This window comes from Diceros bicornis, chromosome 18, assembly GCF_020826845.1.
Source record: "Diceros bicornis minor isolate mBicDic1 chromosome 18, mDicBic1.mat.cur, whole genome shotgun sequence".
Lineage (NCBI taxonomy): Eukaryota > Metazoa > Chordata > Mammalia > Perissodactyla > Rhinocerotidae > Diceros > Diceros bicornis.
The window spans coordinates 21,903,279-21,926,611 of record NC_080757.1 but is presented as its reverse complement, the minus strand read 5'-3'; the positions used below and the strand labels follow the sequence as shown (position 1 = coordinate 21,926,611).

The following is a 23,333-nucleotide window of genomic DNA, read 5'->3' as shown; positions in this document are numbered from 1 at the left end:
ATTGACTTGGGGAGATGGAACTGGATTTGCTCACCCATCCAGTGGAGGCTGAGAGAGATGGAAGAGGGGTTTAGGTCCTTTTATAAAAAGACCATGTCCTTCCCTCCAACTCCCAAGAGGAACAACTTATCAGGACTAAAATTAAGAATCCATACATCCAATGTTCTTAAAGTTATAAGTTGGATGTCCACACAACAGCTATCAGAGGTGAGTTACAATATACTATCTGGTTAGTAGAAGCCACCATGCTAATTCAGGATAAACTGCCACCTGGGATTTCGTTAAGTTTGAGGATTAGAATTCTGTTAAATAAAGTATTGCCTGTTGTAGACAAGAGAAGCTAACTGCTATAACAATCAACTCTTAAATCTGAGTGGTTTGACACTATAAAGGTTTATTCCTCACTCATGATGCAGCCCAGCGCAATTGGCAGTGGAGCTCAGCTCCATGCAGTCATTCGGGGATCTAGGTTTCTCCCATCTTGTGGCTCTGTCTTCCTCTAGGACATCTGCTCTTAACGACATCAGCCAAGGATCTACTCACATCTCATTGGTGAAACTAGCCCCACCTGGAGGCAAAGGGGGCTGGGCAAGGCAAGCAGCCCAGGGGGCAGATGAGAATGCCAGTCCTGGAGCACTTGTGGTCTCTGCCACACTGCCGTAGTTTATCTGTGCAGTGGATTCACAGTTTAGCACATGCCATTTTCTTAATGAAGATGCTCTGGACACTCACTGGAGCTCGGTGGGCAGGACTTGCCTAGCCATCGCTGATCCAAAGACCCCAAACAGGCAGGGGTGCCGCATACCCTGGAGGTCACTGAGCACAGGTCGTGTCCTGCATCATGTGCCCTGGCCTCTCCATCCTGACGAGAGGGCTCAGCTCTCCACCTGCCAGCCTCCCCAATGCCAGAAGCTTTCTGTTCTCCACATGTTCCTCCTGATAGATGGCTCTTCCCTTCCACACCCGCAGGAGACAGAGGCTCTAACGCAGTTGTCAAGAATTACCGCAGCCTGGGAGAAAGAATGGGGAGAACGAGAGCAATTCATCAAGAAGACTTACAAACCGATTGGGCAACTCGTGATCAGAGCTGTTTAGCTACCCAAAGGGATAGCAGGATAAATTACAGCCAGAAGAATTAACAATTACAACCTTGGCATCTTACATTGTGAAGGCTCATTCCAGCCACCTGTCACTGGGCTTTTAAAGTTTAGGGGGAAACGTTTGGGTGTGCCTGACTCTGCATTTATATCTTGCTTTGAACAACTGAAGGCTGGGTTCCTGGGAAAGATGGTGAGATAGATATGTATAAATGAAATATTTTCCTTGGTTTACTCTTTCAGACCTATTTTTTTCTCCAATCCTAGTTGATTTCTAGCAGGTAATGGCTCCTACTGCTGGCTTTCTATAACAGGGGCTCTGCTCTTTCTCTCTCCCCACTAAAGTCACTGTCAAGTAGCTAATGATTCGGAAACAGGTGTGGCAGTGTGCACATGTAGCTGCCATTTAAAGGACCATGGCTAAGCCCTTTGTGAAAATCAGGGACCCTTGAATAATTAAAATAACCACTGTCCTGACTCTAGGTTGAGTGAATTTTACAGACTGGATTTTCTTAAGGCAAACAAAATCTTCTAGACCCTTCTGCCAATGACAAAGGACAGAATCTCTGCTATATGGAGCACCTGCTATGTGTCATATAAATGACGTGTTGATACTGTTTATATATTATCTCATAAAAACTCTCCAAGACAAAGAATAATATTCCTGTTTCACATAGAGATAACTGATACTCAAACAGGTTCAATAACTTGCCCAGGGTCATCAAGCCAGCAAGTAGGGAAGCTGAGTCTCAAGCTTAGACTGTCTGACTCCAAACCCGCAATTCTTTCTACTCCCGATGCAACCCCCAAATAAGGGGCTCGCCTGTGGGCTTCTCTGGAAGACCCCAGAAATGTCAGTTAATTAGTATTTTTAAAGAAGCTCCCAGAAGGGGACAAAAGTTGAATCCACAGGGCTGTGGACAGTGTGATGGTCGACCCGGTGTGTGGGCTCATCCTGCCCCTTGCAGATGGCTGGGCAGGAGCCCAGAAAGAGAGCTGGACAGGGCAGGGAAGGGGGAGACAGCTGGTTCAGTGTGGGGCAGGACCAGGAGTCAAAAGGCTTGGGTTCTTCTCCGAACCCTGCCTCTGACTTGCTAGACGATCTCAAGCAAATCATTTTGCTTCTGTAAGCCTCAGTCTTCTCGTCTGTAAAATGGTGATGTTGTGGCTGTCTCACATTGAGATGCTCCATCAGTGGAGCATCCTGAGACAGGCAGGAGTCTCTCACTGGGTCTCTGATAACGAATGGCTTCTTTTGAGGGGCAGCGGACATCACCTGGCATTAGACAAGGAGGGCTACCCTGGAGTGGGGACTGTAGGATAGGGGTGCACGGCTTTGGCATCAGACTGTCCAAGTCTGAATCAGACTCCACCACTTACCAGCAGTGAGATCTTAGGCAAGTTTCTGCACTTCTCTGCCTCAGTTTCCACATTTGCGTAACAGGGATAATAATAGTCCCTAGTGCATGCTTAATCTATGCAAAGGGCCTGGGCCAAAGGGTGTCAGTCCAGCCTTTCTCCCTCCTTTACCCTCCCACCTTCTATCATGATGGGATATGCTATTCTCCCCACACCAAGCAAGAGGACTGAGGGCCATGGAACAATCTCAAGGAGCCCAGCCAAGAGCTTGAACGGGGGTTATTTGTTCCTCTTTGGGAGGTGAGCACCTGGGACTTCCTTGTGGTCTGACAGCCTGCATCTGTTCGTCTGTGATGTTCCAGACTTGCAGGGGAAGGTTGACTTCAAAGACCACTTTATCAGAGCAGCAGGGAAGACATCTGAGCATTTTGCAGGGAAGTCACTATTGCTTATGATTTCTTCCAGATGCTCAAAGCATCTGAGTTGGAGAGGAGGGAAGTGGGTTAGGCAGCATAACATTTTTGAGCACTAACTATATGACAGACACTGTGTCTACATTATACACATGTGGTCAGTCCCTCGGGAACCATGACCTTAATTTACCATGCTAAGTTCAGACCACCTCTTCCTTTCCTCTCTCCTGCCCATTTTCCTGTTCTCCCTGTCCTTCGGGACTTCCATAGCTTCCCATTCGTGTTCTGTTCTGCCAGCAGGCCTCTCTGTGTGCAGAAGCTGTGGTGTGGCTGTGCTGTCTCCCCACCTCCTGCTCCCAGTGGGTATTGGACTTGAGAATGACCTTGATGGGAGTGTCTCCGCTCCTGAGTTATTTCGGCCCAAAGGCTTGTGGTGGGTAGACGTATAGAGTTGGATCACTTTTTTCTTTCCAGTGAAATAAATGGTTTTTCAATTCAAAAAATGTATGTAAAGTATAGTGTGTATATTTTATATGCATTAGCTATACATATTAACTTTGCAGATAAGGACACGAGATCTGTAGAGGGGATGTCATGCGTCCATGGTCATCCAGACATGACATTAAGTCTGATGGACCCCAATCCAGACTGTGGTCTCCTGGGAACACAGGAGGAGGAATGCTGCCAACCCACTTTGCCAACGAAAGGCTGACCCCTCTCACCGAATGTCTTCAGCACAGAAGTGCCTACTGCTGGGAGGCAGGTGGGGACCAAGAGAGGGCTCTCAGTTTAGATCTGTGATCCGGGGAATTTTCCCAGCAGCCACATTCAGGATAAAGAGAACCTCAGCAGAGGGCTTAGTGGGTCATTTACATCTTCTTAGTCACAGCCCAGGTTAGGCTTCACGTTTTCAGTCAAGGTCTTCTTCATGCTGAGCAGGGTTGCCTGCCACCATTTTCTTCCCTATGCTTCCCATTTGGTTCAAGAAGCCTTGCCCCGATCATTGGGACCACCAGGGGGCAGCAGTGAGCAGGAGGCATTGTCTAGCAGGGCCAACGAGCTCAGGCATAAGGAATCTTTGCTCTTCCCCACCCCACCTGGGCCAAAACTCCACAAAGGGGAGTTCTTCCGCTGGGTACAGTCCCAGGTTGGGGAGGACATTTCTGGAGCTCCTGTTATATGCCAAATGCTGTGGTTGGTGCCTGAGTGTCCATGTTATCTCATGTAATACTCCCTCAAACCCTATGAAGTAAAAATAATTATCCCCATTGTGCAGATGAGAAAACTGAGGCTCAAATATATGTTAAACCTTGCCCATGGTCTCACAGGAAGTCAACAGCTGCCACTTATTGTGCACCTGCCCTGTGCCAGGCACTGGGCTGAGCCCTCTCGAGCATGAGCTCATTTACTGCGTTTCATCAAATCTAAGACAATGATAACTGTAAGCGTCAGTATTATTTTATGTGCCAGTGAGAAAGAAAAACACTGCCAGTTAAACTCTAACACAATGCTGGGAGGTCACTGATGTTAGGATGTGGGAAAATGTGTATCTAATAACCACTGAAATATAGACCTTCTCACAACAGTGAGATACGTGCTCCCAATTTACAGATGGGGAAACTGTAAGCTGTGTAAGTGACACAGCTGGAACCCACACTCAAGTTGGCCTGAGTCCAGAGTACTGCTCCCAAGTATTAACCCCAGTGTGCTAACACATCTCGTTCAGGCTCCACAGCAAACTTGTGGGGTGGCACTGGTGTCCCCCTCTGAGAGCTGAAGAAACAGCTGAGAATTAGAATCCAGACCTGCCCAATTCCAAAGTCCACTCTCTTCTCACGACATCGCGTGGTACCTCACCTGCCCCTTCCCAGGAGCCCACGTGGTGTCCTGTGTGGACACTGAGGCCACTCCGTTGGGCCCCCACTGGGAAATTGTCTTTCTTGGGAGCCAGTCCATAACAGGTACAAATGACTCTCAACTCCCAAGCCTGGTGGTATTGATCTTTCCGTAGTAGTCCTTCCTGATGGTCAAAGCCTTCAAGATTACATCTACAAAAAGGCAGCATTACCCAATTCCCCTTCAAAGTGGTTCACGGATGCACCCCGCAGACTGTGTAACTATCACTGGGAGACATGCAAGACCCCCAGCTCAGCCATACAAAATTGGAATCATTTGGTGGAAAAGGAAGCTTTTGTAAGGTTGTAAAGTACTCTGACCTGTGTAAGAAATGTGGCCCAGTGTGCCAATGATGGTGACATTTCTAGGGATGGTGGCAAGGAAGCCACAGTTTCAAGGACTGATAAATGGTGATAGACGGACTTTCAAAACTATAATGAGCCCCCATGAATATTAATTATTTGGAGAAAGGTGGATCCCAGTGTGGTGTTATAAACAGCCTAGATACCAAGCAGATACCCCTCTTTGGAAAATTACATAAGAGTCAATTGAATGCGGGTCCAGCTGGTGTCGTGCCGAGCTGGAAAGATCAGACCTGAGAATTCACCCTCACCCCGGAGAGTTAAGTGACTCAAGAGCACGAACTTTCGATTCCACATCTCACCCTTCCAGAATCCACACATGTTTTATGCCTATAAACGTCTACCATCTCTGCAGTGAAAAGCCACAGAAGCGGGTAATGAAAGATGAACTTGATGGTAACTGCTCGGAGCACGCAGAGCCTGCCTGCTGGGCCATCTCATGACATTCATCCGGGCTCCTGACCGCGGGCGGCAGGGTTGGGTCCGCTCTCTGGGCCTCCTCCCGCCGCAGCCGTGGAGTCCCAGAGGGAGGGGGCAGCTGTTCATTCTGCCGCCCTTGCTGGGCCTTCAGAGGCCTCCTGGGGGAGTGCTGGGCGTGGAGCTGTTCAGGTGCTGCCGCCCGCCCCTACCTCCCGAATCTCTGTGAGGACTAACTGAAGGCGCTCAACACACATCCTGTCCTTCCTCACTCGGGACTAAGACCTGAGATATGGTGCTAGGTCGGCTGAAAACCCTCCTACCTCGCTCAGAATCTGTTCTAGGGCCTGTGGAGGGCTTAGGTGGGGTGAGGGGGCGGGCCAAGTGGCCCCAGGTGAGGGCTGCAGAGGGCCAGAGCTGGGCAGGCTTGCCCTCTGTTCAGCCCGCCCTACACCCATCACCCACTCACACTCCCAGCCTGGGCAGAAGGCACCCTGAGACAACCGACTCCTCCTACCAACCCACGCCCCACCCAGGTGTGTGGAAGGTGGATTTTGAATGGCGCTAAAAGCCAAAACTGCAGCAGATGTATTGAGATGTGCTCCCCTTTAAGAAGATCCGTTAAGTGAACATTTCAACCTGGACCCACCTTCCGTTTCAAATATACCCATTGAAAAACAAGGTCATAAATGGCCCCCATTTCAAAAGAGACTGTGAGCGGAGGCCAACCTATGCCCCTGTGAACACACTCCCGTCACCACCTCCAACCCCTGCCCTGCTCACTCATACAGGAATGTCTCCATTGCTATGTAAAGGTAACATATTCTAAGGGGAAACAGCGGGATGACTGGGGTTGAAGGTAGATGGCTGGCCGAGGAGCAGAAGGAGTCCCCAGGTGGGACTGCAGTAGAGGGAGACAGGGCGCTCAGGGCTGCCAGGTGCACTCTCTCGAGGCACATTCACACCTCAGTCCATGTGAGTGGAACCTCCTGTGATTGTGCAGTACAGGCCCTGCACACTTATACACAGCAGCTCCGAGATAGTCCAATTTCTCATAAAGATAGGTCAGTCCTGCTGGCCTCTTCTGAACTCCTCGGTTCGTGATGCTGGAAGGTGGAAGTTGGACTGAGGGACTTTCTTAGAAAAATGAAAATACAACCATAAAAAAAAAAAAAAGGAGGAAGAAGGGAAGAAAACACATGGCAGAGATGCAGTCTGGAATCCAAATGGCCATTTTGCAACTTACGGAGCTGAGAGTGTGGGTCAGAGAAAGGGTCCGGGAGAGTCAGGACCCCCCAGTACTATGTCATGAGGACCCCACAACACTAAGTCAGGGGGAGAACCTGCCTGGGCCCTGGACAGGAGAAGACAAAGTGACACTTAAGGCGATAGCCCAGCCCAGGGCTGGAGGGATTGAAGACAACCTAGGATCTGAGGGGTGAAGGGCCTGGCCCACATCAGCCTGTGAATTAGTGGCCACGCCAGGCCTGTGACTCCAAGCCCATTCCTCCGGATGAGGCCACCTCACCACTTCCCGTCTCCCTGTTTCAACCAACAAATCACACACCAAGGCAATTTGCTGCGAGCACGCTGCGGGCGCTGACAGCACTTGCCCAAGGAATTGTGTCCAGATGAAGATGTGATTATAATGGCACGTCGGCATGCACAGACACACTGAAAATGCTCTTCTGCCGAGGCAGCTCTCACACTGGGGAGTGGAGGGGAGGACAGGAATTTGCAGGGACTGGTACCTCCTAGTGATGTATATTTGCTGCATGGGCAGAGTCACAGTAATAATCACGGAGAATTTTTCAGTCATCCCGTTGGTCTGGTATTGGGGTTCTTCCCTGGGCACTAAGCACCCCAGCTTGATATTCACCCATGTGCCCGCCTTTCTGCACCGCCTGGGGATCCCCGTCCAGGCCAGGCCTCTCTACACCTCTGTGCCTTTGCCTGGGCTGTTCCCTTGACCCAGAACACCCTTTCCACTCCTGATCTGCCTAATGAACCACACAGTCTTTCTAGACAACTCAAAGGTAACCACCCCTTCCATACAGTCTTTTCTGACCCCCCCCCGCCCACTTCGAGTTAGTCTGGCCATGCCCTCCTCATTGCCCTCACTATTTCTGTACATTGTTACCCCATTATAGCACTTGCTTTGTTATGTACATGTCTGTTCTTTCTAGACTGTAAGACCCATGGGCATAGGAACCACATCTTATTCACCTTCATATACTCAATTCCTAGCAGTGTTCCTAGAACAGATTAGGTGCTTAATAAATGTTTATTGGGTACATGAAAGGTGGATGTATGGATGGATGGATGGATGGATGAGTGGGTGTGTGGATGAATGGGTGAGTGGGTATGTGGATTGATGGATAAGTGGGTGTGCGGATGGATGGATGGGTGGGTGGATGTGTGGTTGGATGGATGGATGGACTAATGGACATACAGATGAAAATAAAACTGTAGAGGCTGTCTGCCCCATGACACCAAAGCTGGAAGGATTCTTGTGGAGTTTCAGAGGCATATCTAGAGCCAGTAGGCCCAAGGTGAAAGTCATATTAGAATGAGGCAAGTTATAGTCTTTGAAAAAAAAATCCTCTTGCTTTTTTGCATAGACAATTCACATTTTCTGCTCTTGTCACGTTCTCTCCCACTCATAGACATTTTTGCAATGCACATAACTTTATTATTTTATTATTAGTCACAAACCATGGGTAATTCACTTTGTAAATTGATATTTGTTGCTTGATAAAGTGCTACATCAGCTGCTACCACTTAGTTTCCAGCCAGCACAACAAACAACTCTGTGCGTGACCCCAGGGCAGGACTGGGACGTCACCAAATTCTGACTGGGTGAATCCTTCTGTGGTCCAGTTGGTCGAAATGCCAGTCAGGGATGCTCCTACACCAGAGGGCGGGTTGTGTTACTGTTCTTACAGGGAGGGCACATTCTGTGTTTTATATAGTCCACAAGTTTTCTCTGGTCTACATGAATATTTAACAATGTGTGGTTTGATGGTTTCTGCAGATGAAGCCTCCCAAAATACATTTCCTCTCAGTTCCAATTTCAATCAAATGGCAGTATTTAGATAAGTTCTAAGACCACATCTGTGACTGATTGGTGATGTCTGCCATATGCCCAAGATGGGGGGAGGGGAAGCAGTCACCTGGTTTGCCCTATAGACCACCACCTGTACTATACTACACCTGGAGGTTGTCTATTCTGAACCCAGATACTGCAGATGAAAAACCTAAGTCCCCTAGAGAGGACAGCTGGGACACAGCCCATCCCAGATTGAGATGTCCTCTGACCCCCAGTCAAGAGCCTTACAGTTGGACAGACCTGGGTTTGAATCCTCCTGCTGCCACTTCTTAGCTGTGAGGTGTTGGGCAAGTTACCAAAGTCTGCCCACCTGTAAAATGGGGATGATAATATTTAACCGGCAAGGTTGTTGTGAAGACTAAACTGTTCCACGAATCTATTTCCCATATTGAGGCCTGAAGAACACACGTTTCAGTCTCTCGAATCTGCAACAGCCTCCACCCACCCACCCGATAATTGCCTCTGCTTCCTGTGGACCCACCCCCTGTGGTATGTTCTTTCTTTAGGCAAGGCAATGTAGGTAGTAGTTAAAAGTATAGTCTGCTGGGTTCTAATCCCAGCTCTGCCGCCTACTATCCATATGACCATAGGCACTTAAGCACTTCAGTCTCCCCCAATATACAATGAAGATAGTAAAGTACCAACCCCATGAGGTTGTTAGGAGGATTCAAGGAGTCAGTACAAATACAGTGCTTAGTAAGGGTTCAATAAATATCAGCTATATCTCTGCCATCAATGAGTCTACAGTCAGTCTTTTGGGCAAGTAGTACCTACCTATTCTCACAGGGCCACTGTGAAGATTGAAAGAGACGATATTCTTTAAAGCGCCTACCACGGGGCCTGGCACACGTGTGCACTCCAGCTGGCACGTGTTATTGTTGCTCAGTTTCTTTACGACGACTTTTGCTTCTTGCAGATCCCACCCCTTCTGCTTTGACCTTGTGGGTTGAACTTTCACTGAAGCCAGAAGAGGCAGGGGGCTGGGGTGCCTCACTGCTTCTGTGCTGCCTACAAGGACATTCTTCCTTGAGACCCCGTCGCTGCCTCTGTTACTGACTGGTGGATTTGATTTTGGTATTTGATTTGATTTTAGTATTGTTTAAAGGGAGCACAATATAATCATTTGTGAACACACTTAAATCACTTGGCAGGATGCAATAAAAACATCAAACCAAAAATTATGGCTCAAAAAGTAGGCTCTGACTTCCCTGCATCTGGGCGGGCAAGGCAGAAGTTTGCACTCGTAGTGGGAGGTGGAAAAATGAGGGGATCGCAGGGCACAGCTAGAAGCAGGGGGCCCTCACGGGACCACCTGATCCTAGAACCTGGGGTGTCTCAGAGCACAGAGCCCTTCAGGCCCCGTCCCTTACAGATGGGACAGAGAGGTTGAGTGGCATGCCCAAGGTCACACAGGAAGACCTGCCATCAGCTAGTCCAGGACTCAGATATGATTCAGTGCTGAGCCTACCTCAGTGCAGAGCCCATGGGAACCAACATGGTGGACCCTCTGCTCCTTCCTGGCTTAGAGAGGGCAGCCCCTTGCATTCATCCTCTGGACCTGGGTTAGGAGAAAGCAAGATGGAGTGATTCATTCATTCATTCATTCATTCATTCAATAAACAAGTATCAAGCACATACTATGTGCCAGACCCTGTATTGGAGGCCTGAGATCCAGTGAGCGGGAAGAGATATGGGTGTGCCTGGAGAGGGTGATGCCAATTAGGACAGGCACGTGGGACCAGCCTCCAGACTGACACCTTAAATGAAGGACTGTCATACGTGCTTCCCTAACCTAAAGACTCAACAAACACCTGTAAAAACTGTGCGAGGTGCTTCCATGCCTGTTGTCTCCTTTAACCCTCAAGGAAGCCCCGTGGGTTGCAGATTATTAGTTCTGTTTTGCAGATAAGGAAACTGAGGCCCAGAGTAGTTAGGTAACTTAGCCAAGGCCACACAGCCAGTCAGTGGTGGTGCCGTGTTCTTACCACTACCCCTCAGCTGTGCAGACTGGGGGAGGAGGAAGAGAACAGGCCCCGGGGATCTGGGGACCAGCCCTCAGATGGTGGCAGGAGGGGGCTTGGGCAAACAGGAGCCCCTCGAGAGCAGGTACCCCGTTTTCCTCACCTGTCTCGCCCAAGTGCCTGGCACATCCAAGGAGTTAATGAAGTCCTTGTTTGACTGGGCTGGCTGGGTTAACAAAAGCCCTTCTGAGGCTTTTGTAACAGCCTAGACTGTGCTCCCATCCCTGCACCCCCAGAGGCCACCTCCCTCAGGCTGAGCACTTCCTCGTCCCTGGGAGCCTGGCTGAGCAAGCGGGACACCTTTGACTATGTTCTCTAAAAAACAGATTTCAAAGGGGATTTTTTCCTCCACTCTCTAGGCAGGCTTTCCCAGAGTGAAGGCTTTCTGCTGGCTCGGAGCCAGGTCACACTGGCCTCATCTTGATCAGTTTCTCCAAACAGACAAAGGGAAGAAAAGATGTGCTGAGCCAAATATTTAGAGCAGACCACTCACACAGAAAGCAGCCCACCCACTCCCCACCATTCATCCTGGATTGTAGTATATGAGATTCAGACTCAAAACGCTGAAGATTCCGGAGGAGGTTAGCAGCCATCTGGTCCAGACCCCTCCTTTGATGGAGCAGACAAGTAAGGCTCAGAGAGGTTCCAAATTCCTGCCCAAAGAACCACTTGAGTCTCTGGAACCTCATGTGGATGTTCAAACTCTGCGCCGTAAGCCTTGGTGTTCCTGAAAGATTCTTGGGGGTCACTGCAGGGTGGGAAGACTGAGCATAAAGCTCTGGGCTCCCCCACATCTGCACCCACAGCAGTTCTCCTTTGCTTGTTTATTATATTGGCTTCAGTGTCATATTTGATTTGAAAGGTAGGGGTAGGGGAGAGTCTATGGCTTTTAAAAGTTTGCCAATCACTTTAAAGAGTAGGGGTTTTGGAGTCTGAGAGACCTGGAATCCATGTAATTAGTGACAGGGGATTAGTGATTAGGGGAAATGAACATAACCTGACCTAGCCTCAGTTTCCTTATCTGTAAAATGGGGGTAACAATACCAGCCTCGCTGCTTGTTGAGAACATGAAATGAGCTAACTGAATGAAAGGGCCCGGCACAGTGCCTAATGCCTGGAGGGCACCCAACCGAGGAGACTTCCCGTCCCCTCAGAAGCCCCAACAGTGCTCCTCTCACAATACTACCCACACGTTTCATTGCTGGCACAATCATGAAGAAGTGGTCAAAACTGCTGAATGCTAGCTTTCCAGCCAATTACATGCAGATACAGATCCCAGTGGGAAGACTCCAGAAGTAACAAAACACATGTGTGCCACAGGTCACCAGACTGGGTTTCTGTGTTTCTGGTCATCGGACTGTGTGTCTGTGATATTGAGGCAAAGGCACGGCCAGGTGGGCTCTGTTCCCTGGTCACTGTAATCCAAGAGCCAGCCCCCCAGTGGGGAGATAAGAGGTCAATAACGACTCACAATGAGACCAAGGCGTCAGCTTATTCAGCATCTATTATGCATCAGGCATTCTCGGTGATATTTCATCTTGTTACATAACAAGGCAGAAGAAACATCTTGACATTCGGCTTTAGATTTCCTCCTCCGAGGGAGGGAACTGCCTTTCCTTGGGAAAACACGGTGATCAGGTGAGACTCTGGGAAAGGATGTAGCCACGTACCAAGACTTCAGAGGATGACGAAACTGCTTGAGGATATGTTGACTCTGCTCCTGGAAAAGGTACCAAAGCACACGAGGAGAGCGAAAGGGGGATGGAGGGAAGGAGAGAGCAAATGGAGGGGGGCTAGGACTGGGCCAGGTGAGGGAGCTCTGCTCTGATGTAGACCCCTCCTCCAACTCTGTCTGACATCCGCCACATGTTCTAAGGCCTTGGGCAAGTGGGCTTGCGGTGGAACTTAACGAGGGGCTGAGCTTCACGTCCTGTCCATATGACACAGAACAGAGAGCAGATGTCAGCCGAGGGTGACAGCCAGGTTACACATACCTTATGTTCAAAACTCAGTGTCCCTCTGAAGTAGCTAATATCTCAGGGTGATTCTCCTGCAGAAAGAGGAGGTCAGAGAGGCTCAGGCGCTTGCCCACGGTCCCCCACTAAGTAAGTGGCAGAGCCAGGATTCAAACCCAGCTGGGTCTGACCACAGAGCACGCGCTCCTAACATGGGCACTTCCAGCAGACGCGAGCCAGAATCTGGGCCAGGTGGGTTAGTGAGGAAGAGGAGGAAGACAGGCAGGCCAGGATGAAGACCCTGACCTCACCCTGGGAAGGAAGCTGCAGGGGTATCCCCGAGCCTAAAGGGGTTTGGTCCAGGTGAGCATCGTGTCCAATCCCTGAAGCAGGAGGCCAAGTGGCTGACATAACCAAAGAGCCAGGTGGGTACCAGGGGAGCCGGGTGGGCATCTCTCCTTGCCTCCCTCCTCCTGTCTCTCTCCTCATGTCTTTCCTACTCTTTCTAGGAGCAGAATGAACATATTCTTATGCAGTTTCATCATCTCTCAGCATCCCCCCACAGCAGCAACCCAGCCAAGCCCTCAGAGTGTGGGCTGCAGATACAAGGAAAAGGCCAAGGCAGCAAGTCAAGAGCCTAGGAGTCTGGCTGACTCCCTCTGGCAGCTCTGACCACAGAGAGGCTGTGGGCAGCTAGGCTAACTGCAGCGCCACCTGCTGGCGTGCCTCGAGATGTGTGGGCTGGGAGGGGCTGGGAAAGCCAGGGGGTGAGGAATAGCCCGGGCTGTCCAGGGCCAGGGGAGGGAGCAAACACGAGCTTCTCTCTATAAAATGGAAACGACGGTGGAGAGATGCCTCACTACAGTGGTGCAATGGAAGGCAAGCACCAGGGTATTCAATCACAAAAGTTCTGAGTTCTTCGCTCAATTCATAAATTTAAGCAATTATCCAAAGCCACCAGTTCCGTGGCAGAGTGAAAAAAGGGCTAACAGAGGATGAGTTGTCAAATGAATGCAGAAACACTTCCAGGCTCAATGCTAGACGTCCCTTCTCTCTCCCTGGGCTCGCTCACCCACCACACAGCTTCATCATACACCACGGCCTCCCACATTTGCATCTCCAGCCCAGATCTCTCTCCCAGCTCCAGCTCCGAGATCCAGCTGCCTGGTGTCATCTCCACTTGGATGTCTGAATTAGCAGGAGTCCTTATCAGGGTAAACCCAACTCGAAATAACTTAGTCCAAAAGGGCGGAGATTTGCTGGTCTAGAGAACCAAGTTGTAAAGAGAGCAGAGGTGGAGTGGGCTATTTGTTGAATGAATGAAAGGATAGAAGAACATGAAGGAGTTTATTAGGGGAAGGGGATGGGAACCAAGTCTTGGTGAGCACCTGTTAGCTGCTAGGTGCTTAACTGATCTCACTGAATCAGACGAGGAGACTAAAAGCTGGGGCTGGGGAATGGGGGCTGTGTAGTGTACCCAAAGTCACACAGCTAGCAACTGAAAGAGTGGGGTTCATGGCTCTGTCTGGCTCGTTCCACTGCCTCTAATTCTCAAATTAAAGTAATAGATTTAGGGTCTATAATTAGACATAGGGGCTTAAGAGACTTTAGAAGTCATCTCATCCAATGCACACCCTATGCTTGAATCTCTCTCTTCCCGTCCCAGCCAGGTAGTTGTGTAGCTTCTCCTTGAACACCCCTCGTGATGGGGAACTCACTCTCAAGACAGTGATTTTCTTATTGAATCATAGTAGTAGAATAGAAAATCGAGCCAGAATTTATTCTTCTTTAGGATTAAATAAGGTAATGCATGTCATGTGCCTACCACAGTGCCCACGACATCAAGAAATGTTATCATCGCCTCTGGTTCTCTTATTACAACTCTTCTTGTGTTTATCTTTCCCTTGGGATGCCAGAAAACAAATCTAATTCTTCTTCCCTGAGACAGCCCTTCAGATATTTGAAGAGAGTGCTTCGGGGTCCCCCTGAGGCTTCACTTGCCCAGGATAAACAAATACTCCAACCCACTTTCAGACACTCATCGGTATGCAGGAGTTGACGCTGTGATTTTCCAGCTGCTGTGGTGTGTGAGGCTTCAAGAAAGCTGATGGAACAAATGATGAACCAGCCACAGCAGAGTAGCCCTGGTATCTGAATCATGACCTCTGCAAAAGAAGGGAAGTGGTTGATCCTGAATAAACCTTGGCCCATCACCAGGGCTTCACCAGCTACAGTCTCAGTCCACCTATGGTGGGAACCTGTTTTAGTAGAAGAAAAAGAAATGAGTCCCCCTCCCAAAATTAGTTTACATCATTTTAGACCCCCAGCCTTGCCAGAAGTCACTATTAGTATTTTCCAAATCCAGCTTGTATGTTTAAGGACCCAATATTGAGCAACGTAGGGGACCCAATCCATTCCAATCATAGAATATCAACCCTACCCCCAAATTCTCCCTATTTACAGATAAGAAACTGAGGTCCAAAGGAGAGCAGTGACTTATCCAAGGTCATACAGGAAATTTGTGCAAAAGCCTGGTCAGCTCATGAACTCCAAAGAAAGATGAGACAGTAAAGCAAACCTTCATGGGAAAGGAAGAAGAAAGGAGCCGTTAGATAAAAACAAAAGAGAAAGCTCTGGGGGCCAGCACCGTGGCCTAGTGTTTAAGTTCAGCGCCCTCCACTTCGGCAGCCCGGGTTCGGTTCCCAAGTACAGACCTACACCACTCGTCAGCGGCCGTGCTGTGGCAGCAACCCACATACAAAATAGAGGAAGATTGGCAACAGATGTTAGCTCAGGGCAAATCTCCCTCAGCAAAAAAAAAAAAAAGAGAGAGAGAGAGAGGCTGGCCCGGTGGCATAGTGGTTAAGTTCATGTGCTCCACTTCGGCAGCCTGGGGTTCATGGGTTTGGATCCCGGGTGCGGACCTACACACCTCTCACCAAGCCATGGTGTGGTGGCATCCCACATATAAAATAGAGGAAGATTGGCACAGGTGTTAGCTCAGAGCCAATCTTCCTTACCAAAAAAAAAACAGAGAAAGAGAGAGAAAGAAGGCGCTGATAAGTCCTCCCTGGCATGTTTCTCCCTGTCCTCCACCAATCTCCTATAGAGGCAGTGTAGTATAGTGGATAAGCACAAGGTCGGAGCCAGAAATTCCTAGGTCCACATGCAGGCTCTGCCACTGACAAGGCGTGTGACCTTGGACAGGGTCCTTAACCTTTCTGATAGTTTCCTCATTGATAAAATGAGAATAGGAACATCTTCCTCAAAGGAGGGCTGTGAATGTTAGATAAATACATACAGAGACTTTTGGTTCTCGGTAATGGTGGAGTAGTTTATATCTGACTAAGCCTCCTGGAAATAACAATTATAAACTCTGGACAAAATATTTTAAAACTACTCTTTGATGGCACTGGAGAGAGACTAAAAGCAGGCAGAAACTGGACAGTGTACAGCCCTTGAAGGAAGAGAACCACACTGGGTGAAATACACATTTGTTTACCTGACCTCTCCCTTGAGGGCGCATCAAGATCTAAGGGAATCCTGGAGATAGAGCTCAAGCGGGAAGTAGCAGTCATTAAGTTAAGAAGTCACAAGTCAGAAAGGCTGAAAATTGGGATGAAAAATCCTAGAAAGGAGGGACCCGAAGAGGAGGAGTGCCAAAATTTTTATATAAACCTCCCTAAAATTCTACACTGAACCTCAAACTTCGTACAGATGAGGAGAGACTCCAAGAAGCCCAGGAGAAAAACAATGGTTGAAAGAACTGAGCAGTAATTTCAGCAGCTGCCACTGCAGGGGAGACAGACTTAGTAATTCAAGACCCGCCAAGTTTGAGAGACTTGATAAACACCTCAGGATTTCCGTTGAAACCCCAGAAGTGTCGTTCCTCAGGAGTTGAGATCACATCCTGACTATGGGCTATAGCCCCGGACTAAGGGCAACACTAAAATATACCCATCTTTCAACAAAGCCTAAACAGCACCTCCACAAAATCAAAGTGATTCCCCATTAATTTAACTGCCTGCTAGAACAAAACTCAGTACTATTCAGAGGAAGCTAACTGATCCAGAGTCACTATAAAGAGTTATCCACAATGTCCAGTATACCATCAAAAATGACTGTGTCCTCTAGGATACAATCAAAAACTACTAGACAGATGAAGAAAGAGGAAAAATATGAAAAGAAAAGTAAACCATCAGTAGAAACAGGTCCATATATAACAGCAAAGCAGCAACTTTAAAATAACAATGATAAATATGTTAAATAATTGCATAAAGAGATGTAAATAATGAGAGGCCTTTAGGCAAGGTATGGAAACTTTTTTTAAAAAGTCAACCTAGAACTGAAAAATACATTTTCCTGAAATTTAAAAGCTGTAGATGGGATTATCAGAAGATTGGGTAGAAGAGAATAAATGAACACCAAACTCGAAGACAGATTAAGAGAAATCATTCAAATGAGACACGAAGAGAAAAAAGACTGATAAATGTGAACAGAGCCCCAACGACTTATGGAACAGTATCAAGCAGCCCAACATACATACAATTAGGATCCCAGAAAGAGAGAGAGAATGGGGAAGAAAAATACTGTAAGAAATATTGGCTAAAATTTTTCCAAATTTGTTCAAAAGCATCATTCCACAGATCCAGGAACCTCAGCAATCCCCAAGCAGGATAAATGCAAAGAAAACCACATCTAGATGTGGCATAGTTAAAATCCTGAAAACAACAACAGAAATAAAATCTTAGAGCCGGCCCCGTGGCTTAGCAGTTAAGTGCACGCGCTCCGCTACTGGCGGCCCCGGTTCGGATCCCGGGCGTGCACCAACGCACCGCTTCTCCGGCCATGCTGAGGCCGCGTCCCACATACAGCAACTAGAAGGATGTGCAGCTATGACATACAACTATCTACTGGGGCTTTGGGGGAAAAATAAATAAAATTAGAAATAAAATCTTAAAAGCAATCGGGAAAAAAGGCATAATACCTAGAGGGGATCAATGAAAAGATTATGTCGAATTGCTCATCAGAAACAATGAAGGCCAGAAGGCAGTGGAATGTTCTTGAAATGCTGAAGGACTTAACAATCTGGAATTCTATATACGGCCAAAATATGTTTCAAAAGTAAAGACAAAACTAACGCATCTCATAGACAAATGGAAATGAAAATATTTGCCACAAGTAAACCCATACGACACGAAGTATTTAAGAAAGTTCTTCAGCAGAGGAGAACTGATAGCAAGTGGAAATTCAGATCCACAGGAAAAAGAAATGAACAGTGAAAATAGTATGTATGTGGGTAAATATAAAATATAAATTTTCTGTCTTTTCTTAATGTCTTTAAAAGTCAATGAGCTGCTTATGGCAAAAAGAGTAACAATGTACTATAGTGTTTATAACAAATGTGAAAGTAAAATATATGACAGCAATAGCATAAAGGACAGGAAGGATGTATATAGAATTATATGTGAAGTGGTATAATATTAATTCAAGATAGACTGTGATAAGTTAAGAAAGCATATTGTAAATCCTAGTGCAACAACTAAAAATAATAATAATAGTAAGAGGTATAAATCAAAAGCCAGTAGAGGAAATGGAATGAATTACTAAAACAATACTCAATTAACCCAAAAAGAGTCAGGAAAAGTAGAACAAAGGAAGAAAGAGCAGTGGGGACAAATAGAAACAAAGAGTAGGATAGTCAAACTTCAACTCAACCATATCAAGAATCACATTAAGTGTTAAGTGGATTAAACCCTCCAATTAAAATGCAGAGATTGTCAGATAGGGGAAAATAGCAACACTCAAATAGTCTGTTTCTAAGAGTTGTACCTTAAATATATAAATATTCTGACAAGTTAAAAGTAAAAGGATAGACAAAAAAATTAAAAGAATGAGAAAAGATAAACAGTAAGTATAAGAAAGCTGTATGTCTATATTACACAAAGTAAACTTCAAGACAAAGATATTGCATGAGATGAAGAGGGTTATTTTACAGTGAGAACAGAATCCATTCTTCAAGAAGATATAATGATCCTACATAGGTATGTACCTACTGATAAGTTTCAAAAATATATGAAGCAAAAATTATAGAACTAAAGAGAAATAGACAAACCTATAGTCATAATTAGAGATTTCAGCATTTCTCTCTCAGTAATTGATGAATTAGATTGATGAAGTAGACAAAAAGTCAATAAAGATATAGAAGATTTGAGCAACACTATCAAACAACTTGACCTAATGACCTTTTATAAAACACTACACTAACAATTACAGAATACAGATACTTTTTGAGTGCACATGGAGCATTCGCCAAGATGCACTATATGTTGGACAATAAAACAATCTCAGTAAATGTTAAAAGAATGAACCTATGGAGAGTACATTTTTTGACCAAAACATAATTAAATTAGAAATCAAAAACAATAAGGAAAAAGGGAGATAACACAATTTACCGATGTCAGCAATGAAAGAAAAGGCATCACTGCTCATTCTACAGACATTTAAAAAATAAGAGAATATTATATATAACTTTATGCTAATAAATTCAAAAACTTAGATGAAATGGACAAATTCCTTGGGAAAAACCATTACTTAACAAAACTATCACAAAAAGAAATAGAAAATCTGAATGCCTCTAAATCTGTTAAAGGAATTTAATTCACAATTAAAAATCTTCACACACACACACAATCACCAAGTCTAAATGGCTTCACTTGTGAAACCTGTCAAACACTTAAGACAGGAATGATATCAAATCTACGCAAACTCAAAAAACAGAGAAAGAGAAAACACTTTACATCTTCTTTTATGAGGTTAGCATAACCCCAATACCAAAACCTGACAAGTACATTACAAGAAGTATAATTTAAATACAATATCACTCATGAGCATAGATGCAAAAATTCTCCATGAAATATTTGCAAATTGAATACAGCAATATATAAAGAGGATGATAAATCATGACCAAGTGGGGCTTATCCCAGAAATGCCAGGTAGTTTCAGCTTCTGCAGATCAATCAATTTCATTCATCGTATTAACAGAATAAAGGAGAAAAATCATGTGACCATCTCAATAGAAGCAGAGTACATATTTGCCAAAACTCAATAGCTGTTGAAGATAAAAACTCTCAGCAAACTAAAAATAGGAGAGAACTTCCTCAATCTGACAAGGGCATCTAAGAAAAATATATGCCTAACATATTTAATGGTGAAATAATGAACCCTTTCTTCCTAAGATCAGGAACAAGGTAAGGATATCCTCTCTCTCCAGTTTTTTCCAACATTATACACCATATAGTTTCCAGCCAATGCAGTGAAGCAAGAAAAGAAAATACAAAGAATAAACACCAGAAAGGAAGAAGTAAAATTCAGCGATAAAAAGGAATGAACTGCTGATATGTGCAAGAGCATGAACGAATCTCAAAAACATCATGTGGAGAGAAAGAAGCCAGACACAAAAGAGGACATGCTATATGCTCTATTTATATAAAACCCTAGACCACGCAAAACTCACGCATAATGACAGAAAGCAGATCAGTGACTGCCTGAGGGCTGGGGAGGGGGCAGTGACTGCAAACAGGGAACGTTTGGGGTTAATGGAAATGTTCTGTATCTTGATTAGAGTAGTTATTACCAGGGTGTATACATTTGTAAAAATTCATTCTATTGTACATTAAAATTGATGCATTTTATTATATGTCAAATATATCTTAATGAAGTTGATTTTAAAAGTAGAAAAAACAGGGGGCTGGCCCCGTGGCTTAGCGGTTAAGTGCGCGCGCTCCGCTACTGGCGGCCCAGGTTCGGATCCCAGGCGCACACTGACGCACAGCTTGTCCGGCCATGCTGAGGCGGCGTCCCACATACAGCAACTAGAAGGATGTGCAACTGTGACATACAACTATCTACTGGGGCTTTGGGGAGAAAGGGGGGAAAAAGGGAGGAGGATTGGCAGTAGTTGTTAGCTCAGGGCCAGTCTTCCTCAGCAAAAAGAGGAGGATTGGCATGGTTGTTACCTCAGGGCTGATCTTCCTCACAAAAAAAAAAAAAGTAGAAAAAATATATACCATTAAGAAATGAAAAAATAAGCCACAAACTATGAGCAGTATTGAGAAAATATTCTCTATGTATATCTGACAAAAGACTTTTATCCAGAATATATGGAGACCTCTTACAACTCAATAATAAAAGGAAAATATAAGCAAGTCTTTTTAATGAAAAGACATGTCACAAAAGATAATATATGAATGGCCTATATGCACATAAAATCGTGCTCACAATCATCAATCATCAGGGAACCGCAAACAGAAACAATGAGATACAGCTATACCCCTACAAGAATGTCTAAAATTAAAAATATGGACAAAATCAAGATTTGGCAAGCATGTGGAGTAACTAGAACTCTCATACACTACTGGTGGGAATGAAAAATAGTATAAATACTATAGATAACAGTTTCACGGTTTCTTATAAAGTTAGACCTGGACCTGTCTTATGAACTCCTCACCATTTACCCAAGAGAAATTACAATATATGTCCACAAAATGACCGATATGTAAATATTAATAGGGGCTTTTTCATAATTACCAAACTTGGAAACAATTCAAGCGCCCATCATCAGGTGAACGGATACACAGATGGTAGTGTATTCACACACCGGAAAACTATTCAGCAATAAAAAGAAATGAACTGAAGCGTGCAACCATGTGGATAAATCTCAAAAACACTGTGTTGAGCAAAAGAAGCCAGAAACAAAAGAGCACATAGTGTAAGTTTTCATTTATATGACATTTGAGAGCAGGCAAAGGCAACATGTGGTGATAGAATTTGTAACAGCGATTGCCGGGGTGCGGGGCTGGGGGCGGGGGGGTGGAGTGGCTGATTGGAAAGAGACAGGAAGGAACTTTCTGAAGTGATTAAAAATGTCCTACATCTTGAGCCAGCCCTGATGGCCTAGTGGTTAAAGTTAGCGTGCTCTGCTTCTGTGGCCCAGGTTCGGTTCCCAGGCACAGAACCACACTACTCGTCTGTCAGTAGCCGTGCTGTGGCAGCAGCTCACATAGAAGAACTAGATGACTTACAACTAGAATATACAACTATATATTGGGCTTTGGGGAGGAAAAAAAAAAAGAGAGGAAGATTGGCAATAGCTCGGAGCGAATCTTTCCCTGCAAAAAGATGAAAAATAAAAATAAATAAATGTCCTATACCTTGATTGAAGTGCTTACATGGCTGTATGCTTTTTCCAGAATATTTTGAACTGTGCACTGATAATGCGTGCATTTTATCATATTTTTTGTTCTTCAATTAAAAGAGAAAGATAGGTATAAAGGACTTACCTTGGGGCTTATTTCATAGTGCTCAGCAACCATTGCTTCCCTCATCCTTCACCCTCCCCAGCAGGTAACTACCATAGGTGCTAGAACGTTTGTGGTCATTGGACTTCTGAGAATAAGAGTGTCGTTTGCCCCAAAGGAGTTTGTCCATAGCGTGACGCTGGAGAATTGCTCTAATCAGGGCCAAGGAGCATGAACAACACTGCTTATGCCTGAAGCCATTTCATCCAGAATGCTCCTCCAGGTTTCGTCCTCCAGATCTAGGTCTGGGGTCCCAATGTCCCAAGCCAAGAGGATAGAATCTAGTCAAGTCATTCCAAGAGATGTGAGATGATGAAGTGTGGGAGTGGGAAGTCATGTGGCATTTGTAAGAGACTCAGACAAGATCAGCCTTTATGGGAAGGTTATAAAAGATAGGATAGGAAAACTAGCATCGGAGCCAGATGTTGAAGGCCTGTGAGGTCAGTGGAGTTTAGACTGTCATGTAGTAAATGCTCAATCATTGTTTGTTGATTGAATACGTGAATGAAAGAGACACTGAGTCTGTCACGGCTAAACTCCCAGGGCTGACAGCTCCCCCCGTTCCTGTCTTGCAGCTCACATACCTGCCCCCGCCGTGGGGTGAGTGCCGGTCCTCAGAGATGGGACTCGACTTCTTTCCTGTTTACAGTATCACCGCCTGTCGGATCGACTGTGAGACTCGCTACATCGTGGAGAACTGCAATTGCCGCATGGTCCACATGCCAGGTCAGTGCCAGGGAGGGCAGGCCGCAGGAACCCGCCGGGACCTCCTGGGACCCTCTTTGCATTTCTCACCCTGATGGGAAACACTTCACCTGCTCCATGAGGATCCAAAGGGATGTTGTTCTAGGAAGACTGTTCTTTGTTACCTAAATGTTTAGAGGGCAGATAGAAACATCCAGTCTAGCAAACAGGACAGTATCCTGGTGTCCAGAAGCGTCCAGATGTTTGGAGAACATTCCTCTCAATGCTCAATATGTTTGCTAATTGTTTGCTGCTCGTACCCCCTAGAGTTTAGTGTCCAGATATCTGGATACTCGCAATTCTTGCATTGTGGAGTGGTACACATTCAAACATCCAGATGTTTGTTGCTTTCATCCAGATGTTTCCCTTCTTGCATCCAAATGTCTAGCACTCTTTCAAATGAAATGAAGGTCCACCAGCAAGCACATAAATGTGCGTGTGCCGACATTTCTGTTGTCAGACTAACAATGCAGGCAGCCGTCTCATCAGAGGCGGTCGGCATGTCAGAGGCAGAAGTGCAGAGAGGGGTGCTGATTTGGGCAGGAAGAGTTTGGTGCTGCAACCTGGAAGGATGACTAGGGCTGAGGCAGGGGCCTTGGCT

At 46.0% G+C, this 23,333-nt stretch overlaps 1 protein-coding gene across 2 annotated transcripts in view; it reads left to right on the top strand.

Annotated features, from left to right (window-relative positions):
• The window catches only part of ASIC2 (acid sensing ion channel subunit 2), a 991,167-nt gene that overhangs the window by 954,297 nt on the left and 13,537 nt on the right, over window positions 1-23,333 (top strand). For both annotated transcript variants that reach the window (XM_058560359.1, XM_058560357.1), the window contains exon 4: window positions 22,564-22,714. In XM_058560359.1, coding sequence (XP_058416342.1) covers window positions 22,564-22,714 — 151 coding nt within the window. The remainder of the gene's footprint in view (window positions 1-22,563; window positions 22,715-23,333) is intronic.